This window comes from Microtus oregoni, unplaced genomic scaffold (assembly GCF_018167655.1).
Source record: "Microtus oregoni isolate MIOR12 unplaced genomic scaffold, Mior012 000018F_ref0000195, whole genome shotgun sequence".
In the NCBI taxonomy this organism is placed as follows: Eukaryota; Metazoa; Chordata; class Mammalia; order Rodentia; family Cricetidae; genus Microtus; species Microtus oregoni.
The window spans coordinates 33,596,371-33,611,673 of NW_024543077.1; the positions used below are offsets into that span (position 1 = coordinate 33,596,371).

The 15,303-nt window shown below is 46.2% G+C and overlaps 1 protein-coding gene across 1 annotated transcript; it reads right to left on the minus strand.

The window, feature by feature from the left end:
• Positions 1-497: 497 nt before the first annotated feature.
• Positions 498-14,810, minus strand: Cavin2 (caveolae associated protein 2). The gene is made up of 2 exons (XM_041668574.1): positions 13,978-14,810; positions 498-2,835 (listed from the first exon to the last, which is right to left on the minus strand). The coding sequence occupies exons 1-2, from the start codon at positions 14,458-14,460 to the stop codon at positions 2,095-2,097; spliced, it is 1,224 nt and encodes a 407-aa protein (XP_041524508.1). The 5' UTR covers positions 14,461-14,810; the 3' UTR covers positions 498-2,094.
• Positions 14,811-15,303: the final 493 nt, after the last annotated feature.

Sequence of the window (15,303 nt, forward strand, 5' to 3'; positions counted from 1 at the left end):
TTTTGCAACGGGAGATAGAAGTGTGTCATGGACCCGCGGATTCCCCCAGCTCATCAGGCACATTAAGTAACAGTCACTCTACAGAAGGTGGAACAAGCCTGCTTCGGGTGCTGGGTCAAAGAGTCTATACAGTCTGCGGCCCCGCAGAAGACAAAAGTGTATCTGGGTGAACAAACTGGATGCGCAGCTCGACAGGTTCCGAAGCGGAGGGCTGCCTGGCGCAATCCTACCAAATGCAGGTGGAACTAGCAAATTCACCAAGCAGCTGCAATCAATTCACCTGCTATAGAGCTGGCAAGGTGGTGTCGAGAAAATTAAACTTGAAGAATGAGTGCTGAATTTCAAAATGTGATAGGGCGGGGGGCGGGGGGAGAAAGCAGAGTTAATAGGGGAACCAAGACACAAGCCTTCGCCATCTCCGTTACACCCAGCAAACATTTTGCAATCAGCTCCTTCTGCCTGTAAGACGGTTTTTGTCAAACACACCGACACAGTTATACACTTCTTAATTTTTGGTTTATTGGATCTTATTTCACACAGGCATTGTTAGTTCAACAAGTCAGTATTTGCGGGTTACATCCACCGCAGCATAGGAGCAGAGCTGAGGAGGTTACACCACCAACCCACAGTTTCCGTCTTGTCCCTTGCAATCAGAGGCAGCTTGTGACTGCTGCTTGGAGTCACCTCTTCCTGCCAGGTCGCTGGGGTCATCTTTAGCTGTCAGTCAGTCAGTCAGGTCAGCTGCACTGCAGACCCAGAGCAGAGAATTGAAGCCCCGGGCCTCCTATCTTTACAGTGTAACTTAGCAAAATGTTGGCATTTTTTGTAATGAAAAATAGTTAAGGCAACTCTTTAGTATGTTAGGCAGAAAGAACAAACACATGACATAAAACACTAGCATGCTTTTAGAAGCTAAAACAACGCATTAGTATCCTGCAAAATTAATGTATAAATAAACTATTACCTGGAATGACATTACCATTATGTATATAAAAAGAAAGACTGGAATTTTCTGTTCGGACACATGCAGGTTTGAATACCTTATCAACCTATATCATATATGGGGTGGAAAGGTCACTTCAGAGTGGAAAAAAATATTAAAGGATTATGTGACTGGCCTCCCTGCAAAACAGCACATGTTACTTATTTCAGACTTGCGTTGTTCCAAAGAGACAACATCCTTTTTAACTCCTTCACAGAGGATGTGCGCTGCATTCACTTAGCAAGAAGAACCAGGACTTTTATACCAGAATAAATGGTTATAGTATGTAATACTAGACTATGAAAGGACTAGGAAGCTAAGACATATCCTTGCAAGATAGATGAGCCTCTCTAGTATTGTTATTAAAAGGAAAAATAGATATAAAATGTCAATACTTCATTTTTGAGTACATCCTTTTTTCTCTGCAGCATCCTTCCTTTTGGTCTCCTTTGTATTCCATTTCTCGTGTTCCGACCGCGTCACCCTAGGTTCTTAGCTTACTGGTTCCCATGCCCTTACCTGACTATCACAGCGGTCCAATCCCTCCACCTGTAATGAATGAACAAGGTTCCTATAAGAGAATAATCAGCTGAGCATTGTGCTCTATCTTTTGTAAATATTTTTTTTTTAAATACAGAGTTACATTTTCAGTGTACAGACTTACGTGTATTCTATGTCACATATCTGAAGAATAATCTTTCATAGACCATGCTGAGAAATCACTATGTTCCTGCTACTCAATTCAGCAAGCTGATAGAATGACCCCCCCCCCAAAAAAAATCACATTTCATGACTACTGTCTTAAATCTACTTTAGTTTTCCTGACGAAGCCAAATAGATTGGTGTTTATTAATTGTTCTATCCCTTTCTTATTTCAAACTTGGAGAAATTCTACAGAAACAGAACTTAAGAGCAAATTAAATGGGGAACCCCTGGCGTTTTGCTTGTTGAGGCCATGTGTGTCTGAGGGCATGACCCGTGATTATGGCCTGGACAGTCACAGCCGGGAGCAGGAAGAGATGGAGAGGTGCAGAGGGGATTTGGGGGATGCGGATGCCCCTGAGCCAGCGCTGGGTTCTGCAGCTGGCCCCGTGTGCTGGCTGGACGTGCACTCAGGCAGTCTGGTCCACCTGCAGCACGGCCGGCTGGACCTGTTTCTCACCGGATCCTTCCATCTCTTCGGAGTCGAGCGCGTAACCACTCTCATCATACCCCTGCTGCCCCTGCTGCAGATCCACCGACTGCTCCTCTTCGTCCTCCGCAATGGTCAGGTCAACATTGCTGCCCACGCCGGAGCTGTTCCCCTTCAAGGCTGGCTTCTCACCATCTTCCGCGCTGCCACTGGGGAGGGAGGCTTCGGAAACACCCTCTGTGATGGAGCTCTGGTCGTCCAACTTGGTCTCGTTTTCTGCAGAGCTTTCTCCCTCTCGAACTTTCTTCCTCCCGAAGGACAGGGGAGAAACTTTGAAAGAGGAGCTTATCCCCGAAGAGGCTTTCTGGTGGGTGGATGCGAGCGATTTCTTAATCTTTTCCCTCCTCTCAACAGAAACGATCTTTGTGCCCAGCTTGTTCATCTTTTTCTCGATGTTCTGGCGAGAAAACGCTTTCTTGAGGCTATCCACTTTCTTCAGACTGGATCTCTTTATTTTCTCTGCCCTGCTTTCTTCCAGCTTCTCATCGGCGCTGTCTTCCAGGCCTTCCTCGTCACAGGGCAATTCGTCATCGGAGGAGAGTTCCACGTTGTGCAGCGTCTCCTCCAGGGACTTATTCTCCTCAGCAAGCTCCTCCTTGCCTTCCACGGGAGCGGGAACCGGCTCCTTCACAAACACACCGGCAGGGATCTCACTTTCTTCCTGGAAAGAAGGGCAGTGCGGGTTTAGGATAATGGCACATTTTACAAATAGCCCTGAACGACTGTGATTTGGGTGTGATTCTGGGCAATGGAAATGATAGAAATCAAGCATGGCTTCGTTTTTTAGAATAGGAAGCACTCTTTCTCGTGTGGGTGCAGTCATTTCCCTCGGGCTGGATAAGGCCAGGCTGGCCCGTGGGAATACCACGAGCGGAGCTGGCAAAGGCTCTATCAGTGACAGGCAGAGGGAAATGGCCTGCCTCATATAGGCCAGGAAGCTGCCTAGATAAAGAGACTAAAGTAAGTGGCAGCCCTAAGAGCCCAGAGGCCTTCTCTCCTCCCTTCCGTCTGGTCAGGGGCACAGCTTCTGCAACAATTCCAGTACAAACATGGCCAGAGTTCACAGTGGAAAATGCAGACGGAGCCAGAGGGGAGTTAAGGAGTCCTTAAATGAAGAATAGCATAGAAGCCTTGAGCAGGTCCCTCCTCCTCCACTGGGCATTAGAAGAAACGGTTGGACAGATCAATATCAACACACACACACACACACACACATGCACACACACAGATGCACATACATACACACACATGCATGCATCCACACATCACACACACGTACATATACACACATTCATGCACACACAAACACACACCCCCATGCATCCATGCCCACACACACAATACACATTCGTGCACACATTCACACAGGTGTACACACATGTACACACATACACACACGCGCACATACATAGGCACACATACTTATCCACACACACATTCTGGAGCGATGTAAGTGAGGATTCGCCTTCCCAGCTCCTGCTTGTAAAGCCATGTGGACCAGGATGTGTCCTGCGGGAATCAGGCAGGGACCGAGAGGAGGCAAACGTGTGCCCAGATAGGGTGTCACGCCTCCAGTGTGCAGTGTGTCTTTGGGCAATGAAGCTCTGGGCTCACCACCAGCTAAGAGTGAGAAGTTGGAGAGCCAGCCCCCTTCAGGCTTCCCAGCATACCCTGCCTCCAGTCTCTGGCAGAGGCAACCGTGGCCTCCCATAGAGTCTCAGGGATTGGCAGAGCCAGAAAATCTTCAGGGTGCAAAGTTGCTCCCTGAGAGATCAGAATACAGACAGATTCAGGCCACATAGTATAAGAGCAACTTTGAGTTTTAAGTGTTTTTTTTTTTTCACTGTTACACAAGAATCCATTACCATGGTACCCTCGTGATTTTGTAGAAAATAATAGCACAAGGTGGAGAATTATGGAAGGAGGCCTGAGTGGGTCTTCACTGAACTGTTAAATGGCTGTGGAGCGTCAGCAAACAGCTTAATCTCCTTGGGTTCCCGCTCCTTCCAGATAGGAACCAGAGGATTTGACCTAGATTAGCAGCATTCAAAATGCAATCCCAGGACCACTGGGGGTTCTGCGGGAACGTAAGCTGGGCATGCATCCAGACTCCTTTCCACCTGCGCTGCGCCCAGAGCCTCCAGGTGACTGCATTGCATCTCAGCCGGTTCGGCACACTCGGAAGTAGGAAACCAAACTGCCCTCTGTGGACGTGAAGGTCTGCCCTCCCCGTGCACGACCTTTCAGGGTGCTGGCAGGTGTTCGGAAGGCTGCCGCGTGAGAGAAAACCCATCAGCGATCTTACCCAGCACCAAACCCTGTGTCCTGTGTTACCAACCTGCCAGACAGGGCATGGCCATGGGCACAGTAGTGGCATTGTTGTCGTGGGTGACTAGCTGTTTTCTGATTGGGTTTGAGGCTGGCTTCACAGGTGATAATGGTACGGCTGTCGTGGGTGACTAACTAACTACTTTCTGATTGGATTTGAGGCCTGCTTCATAGGAAGGGATTTTAGTTCTGGTTCTGTAACCCTGGTTGAAGAACATGGCTGGGGAGATCACAGTCCTTAGGATACGTTCTGCTATTATTATTTAGACAAATGGTCATGATGTTAATGTAGCTTTTCAGTACCAAATGCTCTCACAGACCAGGCCTGCTCTGGTCCTTGGTCAGAGAAGCTTTTCTTTGCAGTAAGTGCACAATTGGTCATGGTGCTGAGAGCATGAGAGTGACCACTCAGCCCTCGGTGGGTTGCTATATCAGTCCCCTACCCTCATGAAGGCTCAGGGAAAACTGAGCAAGGGAGATGGAAAGAATTTAAGTACTGGGGGGGGGGGGATAGGGAGAAGTTCTGTGAACGTCTATCTTCTGTATGTGACATAAGAATTACACCCATGAACTCAGAGAAGTTGGGGCTACCTGTACAAGACATGCAAAAGATGGTGTGCATGATGACCCAGGCCTCACCCCTTAACTGAGGAGCTATCGGCAGTGGCTAGTTCCCAGGGGTCCTTTTCGAGGTGGACTTTTGAAGCCAACAGCTTGTCACGCTTCAAGCTGAAGTTGCCTCTGCTTCACAGGCCCGTGCTTTCTGGAAGGGTTTTTATCTTTTCTTCCACACTGTGTCTCCCCATGTAAAGTTTAACAACTACTCACTAGGGGAGCACGTTGGGTAAGACGGCTTTCTAAGATGGTTGTGAAGGTGGCTGAGGTATAGATAGCTCTGTGAGGAGCAGGCTGGAGAGCTGTAAGAGAACCAACCCGCTCTGCTCTGCATCTAGAGGCACTGGAGATACTAGAGAGGCCAAGACCTGAGGGGCACTGTGGTCTCCCTCTGAAAGAAGGGTTCTGTTTCCAGTGGAGGGAGGAGCGGTACAGAACGGGTAGACTTACAGAAGCAGTCACGTCTCTGAAGTCTTGTCTAGAAGCTACGTTTCTCCCGGGCTTTGATTAAGAGGGCTGAGCGGGGTTGGCAGCTGTTGCTTGCAGGGAAGGATAAAACCAAGTGCTCAGTGAAATGCTATTAAAAGTCCTAAGTGAGGAAAGGCATTCAGGCAGAAAACCGCAGAAACTAAGCCTTAAGGTACACTGTCTATACCATAAGCTCTCGGGGCCATCAAAAGTTACAGACCGGGTAACTTTCTGTTCTTCAATGTTAACAAAAGGGTAGAATTAAAACGAGTCTCAGTTTTTCCTAAATGTAAAAATTTATCTTTACCAAAGTAGAGTTGGCGGTTCTTTTGTCCCTCTTGTCGAGGACAGCTTTGAGGAGAGCGTATTAGGAAGTGAATTGTAATATCTGTGTTAGATCTTCCGATGTGGGGGGGGGGGGATGGAGGAAGGGTGTTGAGGAAGGCAGAAACCCAGGTGAACTCTTTGGTGAAGTGTGAAAATAATTTGCAGGTGAGCTCTTTGATGTCAATTATGGAATTAACTCAGCAGGGGCAGAGATAATCCAGAATGAGCTGCAAGTGTCTTTATGCAGCTGGAAACTACTGAGCAACGTCTCCTTGCATCTCTGCTGCCCCTCGAGGTAGCCAGGCAATATTTTACGCTCTGTCTACCGGACAGTGTGTGCATTTTGTGACTTCTTTTGACATCATCTTCGAGGGTAACCCTTTTCCTTTTATGCGGAAATTTGCAAGTTCCTAAGCACAGAGATCTCTTTCTTTTTCCAAAAACGTTTGTTTAGAATCCAGAAAAATACCAGTTCCCTTCCTTTGAAGTCACTGCCCTGCACAAAGCATACAGAGTATGGCGTTCCGCTGTTGGAGCAGTGGGAATACAGCGTGGATAGGATCCATGGAGCTGCTCTCGCATCGGGGCGTATGGTCTAGTATGTAGCCCTCTTACACACCTCACGGAAACACATTCTGTGTCACATGCTGACCAGGGAGGTGACACTTCTGTGTTCACGTGACATGCTTTCTCTTACACATTCCCGGACTTACAGCTCTTTTCCGAGCGGGGCTTGAATGTACAGCCCTAATTCCTCTGCTCCTTACTGAAGCTAGCTACTGACTTGTCTACCTGGGATTTGTGACTCCCTGAAATGGCACAGGGAACCCCTGTGGGTTATTTCCTGGGACAGGTCTACCTAGGAGAAACCCCTAGGAGCGGGTGGTTATTTGTCCTTCATTTTTACAAAGGTCCTTAGCCCCCACTGTTGCAGGTGTCCCGGGCTCTGACCTTTAACAAGGACCCTTAGGAAGTTTTCCAAGGAAGGGAATATTAAGTAGTAAACTTCAAACACATATGACGGATACGCTTGTGGCATACGGGAGAAAGAAATGGAACGAACTCTCCAGAAGTAGCATTTTTCCACACGCCTCGGCTTGTTTGCTATTGTATTGATTCTTGTGAGCCAGAAGCCCCAGTTGTGCGTGTAAATATCAATGCAGAGGAAACTGCCAGCCTGTTGGGCACTGCTTGGTTTGAAGTTGACAATACACACCGTCTCCACACATATACCGACACACAAACTTAAAAACAAAAGATCCTGCGGCCAGCATTAGCCAAGGAAGTCAGCTTGAAGTCATTCAAACCACCCAGAAAGGAGAGAGGGGCCAGGTCTCTCTCCTCTCTCCCCCTTCTCATTCCTGTTGTTAGATAAAAATAACAGGAACAGGGTACGATTCTGTCGGGGTGTGAAGAACATAAATGTGGGCCCATGGAATATTTTATCCAAGCATCTCTAAATACTCGCTTTTAAAATGAAGCTATGTCACCTGGCATTCTGATTTATAGGTCTCCGTTACACATCGAGATTTTCTCCAGTTTGTGTTTCTCAGGTATAGATCGCCAAGTGGATAAAGCCATTGATTAGAGCTATACCCCCGGGGTGGCTGTCGGTGGAATCAGCAAGTCATGAGAGTAAAATGCATTAGCTATAATCCCCAGGCAGACCATTACATTCTGGAGGATTTAAAAGTCTCTCTCTCTCTCTTTTTTAGTGTTATCAAGGGTTCAATTTTTTTTTTTTAAAGATCACATTGGTTAGATGTTCTTTGTTACACACGAAAAATACAAAAACAATACAAAACCACACTGAATGATTAAAAGGCTCATAAACATGAACTTGTTTATGCGATAAAAATTACCACAGTGAGATTATAGTTTTATGTTTACCTGCTCTACAATTCTATAGTTTCTTTTATCAATGAAATGAGACCTTGACAGTAATTTTGTTCCTCAGACCCTAAGTTCCTTTCGTAGAAAATTGTGTTAAACTAAATGATTATTAAGGGGTTTCTAGACCAAATATATTTGATTATGTGATTTTAACCTACCTGCCACAAAAAGAAGTGACCGTTCACGGGAACAATACCATGGGTCCCCCATTCACACTCAATGTGTGTAGTCCCACACAGGAGTAAAAACTATAGGACCTGAATTGGAGTGAAGAGCATTTTAAAAGTCTAGAGGGGGCTGCATCTGACAGAGTGTGACACACACTCACACACACACACACACACACGCACACTGTGAATATATGTATGTACTCATGTGTCTATCTATGTAATCTAGCTATCATCTATCTGTCTATCATCTATCTATCTATCTATCTATCTATCTGTCTATCATCTATCTATCTATCTATCTATCTGTCAATCATCTATCTGTCTATCATCTATCTATCTATCTATCTACCTGTCTATCTATCTATCTGTCTATCATCTATCTATCTATCTATCTATCTATCATCTATCTGTCTGTCTATCATCTATCTATCTACCTGTCTATCTATCTATCTGTCTATCATCTATCTATCTATCTATCTATCTATCTATCTATCTATCATCTGTCTATCATCTATCTATCTATCTATCTATCTATCATCTATCTATCAATCAATCTATCTATCATCTATCTATCATCTATCTATCTATCTATCTATCTATCTATCATTTATCTGTCTATCATCTATCTGTCTATCTGTCTATCATCTATCTATCATCTATCTATCTATCTGTCTGTCTATCTATCATCTATCTGTCTATCATCTATCTATCATCTATCTATCTATCTGTCTGTCTATCTATCATCTATCTGTCTATCATCTATCTATCATCTATCTGTCTATCATCTATCTGTCTATCTATCATCTATCTATCTATCTATCTATCTATCTATCATCTATCTATCATCTATCTATCTATCTATCTATCTATCTAATCATCTACCTATCTATCTGAATGCAATTTTTCCCCAAAGAAATATTAACTACATTCAGTTATTTACTTCTAGTGCCTGCATTTACTAAGTGTAAATAATAACACTAAGAAATAATATTTTTTTTTTTTTTTTGCTTTTTCGAGACAGGGTTTCTCTGTGGCTTTGGAGCCTGTCCTGGAACTAGCTCTGTAGACCAGGCTGGTCTCGAACTCACAGAGATCCGCCTACCTCTGCCTCCCGAGTGCTGGGATTAAAGGCGTGCACCACCATCGCCCGGCCGAAATAATAATTTTTAATCTCATACACTAAAGGGGTACTGGATAAGCAACCTGACAAAGCCAATATTCTTTATGGGAATTGGCCCGTGAAGCATGCATGGAGAGTTTTCACATAAAGGCATCTTTGGTTACACACATCCCCATTTCTTTCCAGTCTGTCCCAACTGAACAGCTTTTAGAGCAATGTTCTGGGGTAAAGTCCTCTTTTAAACCAATGGAGTTAAAAACCACACGGAGATTGTACTATTAGCACACTTCTAAAATTCTGATATTATTGAAGGAACCCAAATGATGAATGGTTAAAGCGCATTTACAGACTCAACTTTTCAGAAACGTCTCCGCTGAAAGTATGTAACCTTTCTCTCCTTTTTTTCCTCCAGTTTCACAACTCCATGCGGATGGAAGTGCAAACCGTCCAGGCACACCCTCATTCGTTCCCTGGTTCTGAAATGATTCCCAGACTTCTTTTTCAAACAATCATCACTAGAACTTTCCGAGGATGCCAGTGGCACCTCCTCTTCAGGGCCAGTTACTGGGCAGTGCCTGAAGCCTCCTCAGCCAGCAGAGAACACTTCTGCTCAACTCTCCACACAACCTTGACTGTGGGGAAAGGGTAGGCAGGCTTCCGAGAAAAACGGTAAACTTGCTATTTCCTCGGCATTAATATTCTGATCATCAATGCTTTAAGTTTTATTTTATTTATTGTTATTTTATGTCTCATTATTTTGAACTCAAATATTATATTAAACTTTCGCAGAGAAAATGAAAGAGAAGAAAATTTCTTCTTTTAACTGGAATTTCCGAATTTATCTTGGTGTTCAAAGGGGCAATGGTTGTTTCTCCAGCTGTCAGATCCTGATGGCTGCAATTGGAAATACTCACTGACGAACTGGATGCCCACGAGCTACAATGCTGTTGTGGAACACAGCAAAAACTTCAACAAATAAATGGCGTGTTTTAAGTAGATGTAAAACAAAGATAGGAATTAAAAGTCCAAATTATAAGTATCTTACAAATCATCCTACACACACACACTAACACACATACATACCCTCATACATACACACTCTCAAACACAGATATACTCACATAAAAATATACAAACACCACACATATATACACATAAACACATCTATACATAAATACACAACACACACTCACACACCCATACCTACATATTCTCAAACACAGATATACTCACCTATACTCACGTATACAGATACACACACCACACACACACACACTCACATACTCACATGCTCTCAAACACAGATATATTCTCATATAACTCACAAACACAGATACACATAGACACAATCGCATATATACAAACGTATACACACACTCAGAATAAAGATTTGGGACGTGAAAGCATTTCACAAACTGCAGACCTTCTCAGATCGACATAGATCTATCTTCACAAATGTGGATCTTCTCAACATTACAGTACCAAATATGCCCAAGTCATGGGATAGCTTTTCTTTTTAAGCATCCTCCTATTTTCAATTTTTTTTGCCCTAAACCAGGAATGTAATTGTTTAGTAAGGAGACTAAGGAGAATTGCATCATAGGCTTCCAGAACACTGCAAAATGACAGATCTTTTTCAAGGCACAAGTGGTCCCAGTACCGTGTTTGCTATCCGCATTCTGCATTCCCTGCAGGTCTGGGATGGTCCCCTTCCACCACCATGTTAGAAAGGTCTAGAGTAGTATTTTGGGTAGAGTCCTTTGTTTTCATGGGTTATGATATAATGCTGATTTTGAAATGATGGCAGGCATATAACGGGTATGTGTATGTGTGTGTGTGCCAGTAAATCTCAACTAAAAAGGGACCAGAAAAGCTATTTCTTTTTGAAAAATTATTTTAAAGAAAATCTTATTTTACATCCCAATCCCAGATCCCTATCCCTTGCATCCTCCAGTTCCTCCCACTTCCTCCCCACCCCCACCCCCATCCACTCCTCAGAGAGGGTGAGACCTCCCTTGGGGAGTCAACAAAGTCTGTTACATCGCTAAGGCCCTCCAGCCTATATCTAGGCTGAGCAAAATGTCCCTCCATAGGGAATGGGCTCCAAAGGGCCTGTTCACGCACTAGCGATAAATACTGGTCCCACCGCCAGTGGTCCCACCAAATGCCCACGCCACACAACTGTCACTCATTGAGAGGGCCTAGTTTGGTCCTATGCAGGTTCCCCAGCTGTCAGTCCAGAATCAGCAAGCTCCCGCTAGCTTGGGTCAGCTGTTTTTGCGGGTTTCCCCACCATGGTCTGCAAGGCTATTTCAGGGTCCTCAGAAGGGTGGGGTCAGTTTTGTCCCAAGAGCTGTATCCCCAGTCTAGTAGAAGGGGAGCCTGCTGTCTCAGCCCTGCATTTCGGGCCCAGATAGCAATAGATTCTACGCAGCAAGCCCTTGCTCCATGCCAGTCTGCATTCGTCATCTTAAATATGGGATCTCCTTTATTCCTCCTTCGTGGGAGAAGTATGAGCCAGGAAGCACTAGCGTTTGGAAGCCCATATTCTGGGACGGACTAAATGTGGCATCGAGTTACACCTTTGCCACCAATGTGTTACGCAACGGTTGACAAACTCGGCATCTTCATCTTTAACTCGGGGATAGACAAGAAGTAGGGAGAACGGTGTTGGGCAGTATATGCTGGGCTTGTTAAGAGCTCAACTATTTCCTGCTCTTATTGATGTCCTCTGTGTTTACAAAGGGGGGGGGGCAGAGGCCCACAGAGGGCACGTGTATCCAGCGTCAACACAGTTGGCAAAGGATCAAAGTAGGAGGTGGGCCAGGGTCTGTGTTCCCGCCCCCTCTCCTGGATTCCGCTTTAATAAAAATTACTGTTTCTCTCATTAGCATAATTGGTACCCTACTCAAACCTCTACTTTCGAAAAGACTAAACGCTCCAGACAGCCACAGTTCCCTTCGGTTTCTCAGATAACCATCCTGCGCCTTCGGAGCTGGGATTGTAATTCCCGTTAGCTAGCGGAGACCCTCCTATGGGAAGAGAAAGTTCTCGTCACTGGCCTGAAGCTCCCTGCCTTCTAAATGGCTCTCTGTGTGTGTGTGTGTGTGTGTGTGTGTGTGTGTGCGCGCTTGCTCATGGACCCAGAATGGTCTACACACTTTGCTTTGGATTCCCTTAGCTTCCACTTGGGTTGGTCGAATGCAACACAGCAGGCGGCTTTGTCAGGGCCTCCTCAAGAGCACCTGCCTTTAAGTCACCCATGGCCAGATCCACAGCTCTCTCTGAATGCCTAGCCATTTCTTTCCCCGTCCCTGCTCCTCATGCTGGTAGAACATTCATTATCAAAACAAAAGCAAATCCTTAAAAATCCTTCTTTTCCTTTACTGGAGAAACCTTTTCCTCCCCTCCTTAATGGAAGGCAAGAGGTACCTATCTATCTCCAGTTCATGTTGAAGGAAGGGAAGTTTCTTTTGACGGGCCTGCCTGTGTTCCGTTTGGTTAGGAGATCGCTACTTAATTTAGAAATCCCTTGAGAGCTAAGGCCTCTAGGCTAGTAAAGGTAGAATCTCAGATGGTTGACCACATCTCTTTCCCGTTCAGCTGCTGCCTGAAAAGCTATGGCATCTGCATTAAAAGCCTAAAAGTTCCCCAAATGGGAAAGCCTGTGAGGTCCAGGAGCCTCAGCTGCCGGAACCTCCCAACCCTCAAGTGCAATTTGGGGAGGTTGCAAGGACAGCAAGAAGAGACTTTCCTTTTATGGTGACAGGCAAGCCCCGGGTTCTGACTTGGCAGAGAAGATTCATTAGGAAAAAAAAGAAGGCTCCTTCGGTTTCGATCCCAGTTTCTACTGTCTCCGGGGAGATAAAGGCTCTCCCTGTATGCGTTCACAATCTGTTGGTTATGGCCTCTCCCCTCCTTGGCTTTGAAAGTCTCTCCTTTCACATGGTCACAAGGAGACGGCCCCGAGGCAGGACGGCTCTGCTTCCTGGGGTCAGGGTTGGCTCAGTGCCATCCACAGAAGGGTTTCCAGCCTTAGGCAGGGCAGCCCGTGGATTAACAGATGCCCACCACTTGGCCGAACAACAACCCATGCCATCTTCCTGTCCCCAAATAGCCTTTGCTACATTAATTGCATCACTGATGCATTAAAAAAATATTAAGTGGCCCTTTCATGCTAAGGCAGCCATTTGAAGGAGAAGATATTGAAGGCTGGTCTTTGTGACCACCACCGATGACCCTTCTTTTATTTCACTGTAGAGTTTCATCCTTCTGAGCAATGTGGGCATATCTAGTGGGTTTGTAATGAGTTACCCTTTGCTTCCCACTTTTGCTAGGAAGAACTGGAGACTGTTTTGACAAAAGATGTCTTAAAGAACACGGCTCGTTTCAACCACCCATTCTGTTAGTTTCCAAAAACACTAGGAGCCTTTGGAAAAAAGGCATAGTTTAAAGGTTTTGTGTGGGCAGTCTTGGTTAGAACAAAAGAAAACAAATGCTTCCTGTAGTTGGCTCACTTCTACTAAGAGTTAATAAAAAGCCACCGAATTAACTTGCCCTGTCCAGCTAACAGCTGCACCACAGCCCCAACTTCCTAATGAGAAGAGACAAACGGATTTGTCTGCAGCCGGTGCGTGCACCTGCTCAGCTTTCCACCCTATGCCAAGTGTATCTAGGTGTTCCCTGACAAATGTTCCCAGTCCACCAGGCCCACGGGCGTTGCCTGAAGGACAGGGGGATTCCAACCCGTATGGGCACATTTTACAGTTGCCAGTAGCAGGCGGCTGGAGGATAATGTTTTGCGTGTGTGCTTGACTGGCCAGACGGGTTGGATCTCAGGACTGAGATCACGCATGTGGAGGGGTGCCCTGGGGACACTAACCTGGAAGATGAGCACTTTGAAGTGGTTGCGGCGGAGGAGCTGGGCGTGGTTGTTTTCCAGTCGCTTCACCTGTACGCACTGCCTCTCCAGGCGCTCCCGGACAGCGCGCGTGTGAGCGCTGACCTTGCGAGACTTCTCCAGCAGCTTGTTCACGGTGTTGCTGGTGGAGGCCTGGTACTTGGAGAGCTTGGTGAGGTCGTTCTGGATGCCCTTCACGGAGCCCTCCAGGTTGATCTGCCGCTGCTCCATGTTGTGCTGGTTCTCCCTCACGGTGTCCAGCATGTTGACGAGCTTGTCCAGGAGTGTGTGCACGGTCACAGCATTCACCTGCGAGTTGTCCCGGATGGCCTCATCTGTGGAGCCCAGGTTCAGGCTGGGGCTCGGTGTAGAGGAAGGCATTGGGCTGGGGCTGGATGGCTTCTCCTGGCGAGCGTCCGCATTTGGGTGCTGGAACTTTTCGGCTTGTACAGCGTCCTCACCCATGGCTGCGCAGATGGGAGCCTACTTCCTCTGCTGCAAAGTGTCTCGCTCAGGCAAGAAGTGGGCTGTGGTGACTGCAGAGCGCGGGAGGTCCGTTGGTCTGAACCGGACACTGTTCTCCAGGGCTAGCAGAGGTTCAAGCAGGGAATAACCGGCTAAGCTGATCAGGAGAACTGCATTCCAGCTGCTCTTAAAGGCCCTACTCCACCCAGTGGGAGGCAAAGGTTACTGGACCCACTCCGGGTTCAGCCACAAGCAAACACTTCCTAACCACGTTCCCCACAAGCCAAAGCTCTTGACTGCGTTCGCTTTTCTTTCCTACACGCCTTCCCTTTTTAAAACAGATTCAATGCCATATTTCAATCATGAGTTCATTTAGAGGCGGGGAGAAACATGTTAACTTGGCTGGCCTTCCCAGCCTTTGATTGGCTAAAGCGAGTAAACTTTCCTCTGGCTGCTGTGTTACTGCCGGCTTCTTTTCCCCTCCCCTGGATACAAGTTATTGTAACCGAAAGTATTGTTTACTCTTGCGCCAGAGCTGACTGATAGGTTGCAGAACACCGAGTGCCCTTCTGGGAGGGGTAGGGCTGAAAGGGTCTGCGCAGCCAAGTTTATGGTGTTCCTTTCTTATTTGCAAAGGAATGGAAATTGCACTGATAACTGACAAGAAAAACAGCCTGGTGCGTCCTTCTCTTGCAAGTGAGGAAGCAATCCAGCTTGAAAGAGCTTAGTCTGCAGGGGTGTTAAGTCAAGCGGCCTTGCCTGCTGTGGAACCGGTACATAAGAGGTGACAATCTTTTGAATGAATGCTTTTTGAGAATCACGGAACTTAAAAAAATTTTTTTT

What these genes read in the sequence shown, in the direction of transcription:
- Cavin2 (XM_041668574.1), bottom strand. Translation starts at nt 14,460, where the DNA reads ATGGGTGAGGACGCTGTACAAGCCGAAAAGTTCCAGCACCCAAATGCG. An exon ending in TCAAAGTGCTCATCTTCCAG is followed by an intron (nt 2,836 to 13,977) that starts GTTAGTGTCCCC and finishes CCTTCTTTCCAG; the next exon opens with GAAGAAAGTGAGATCCCTGC.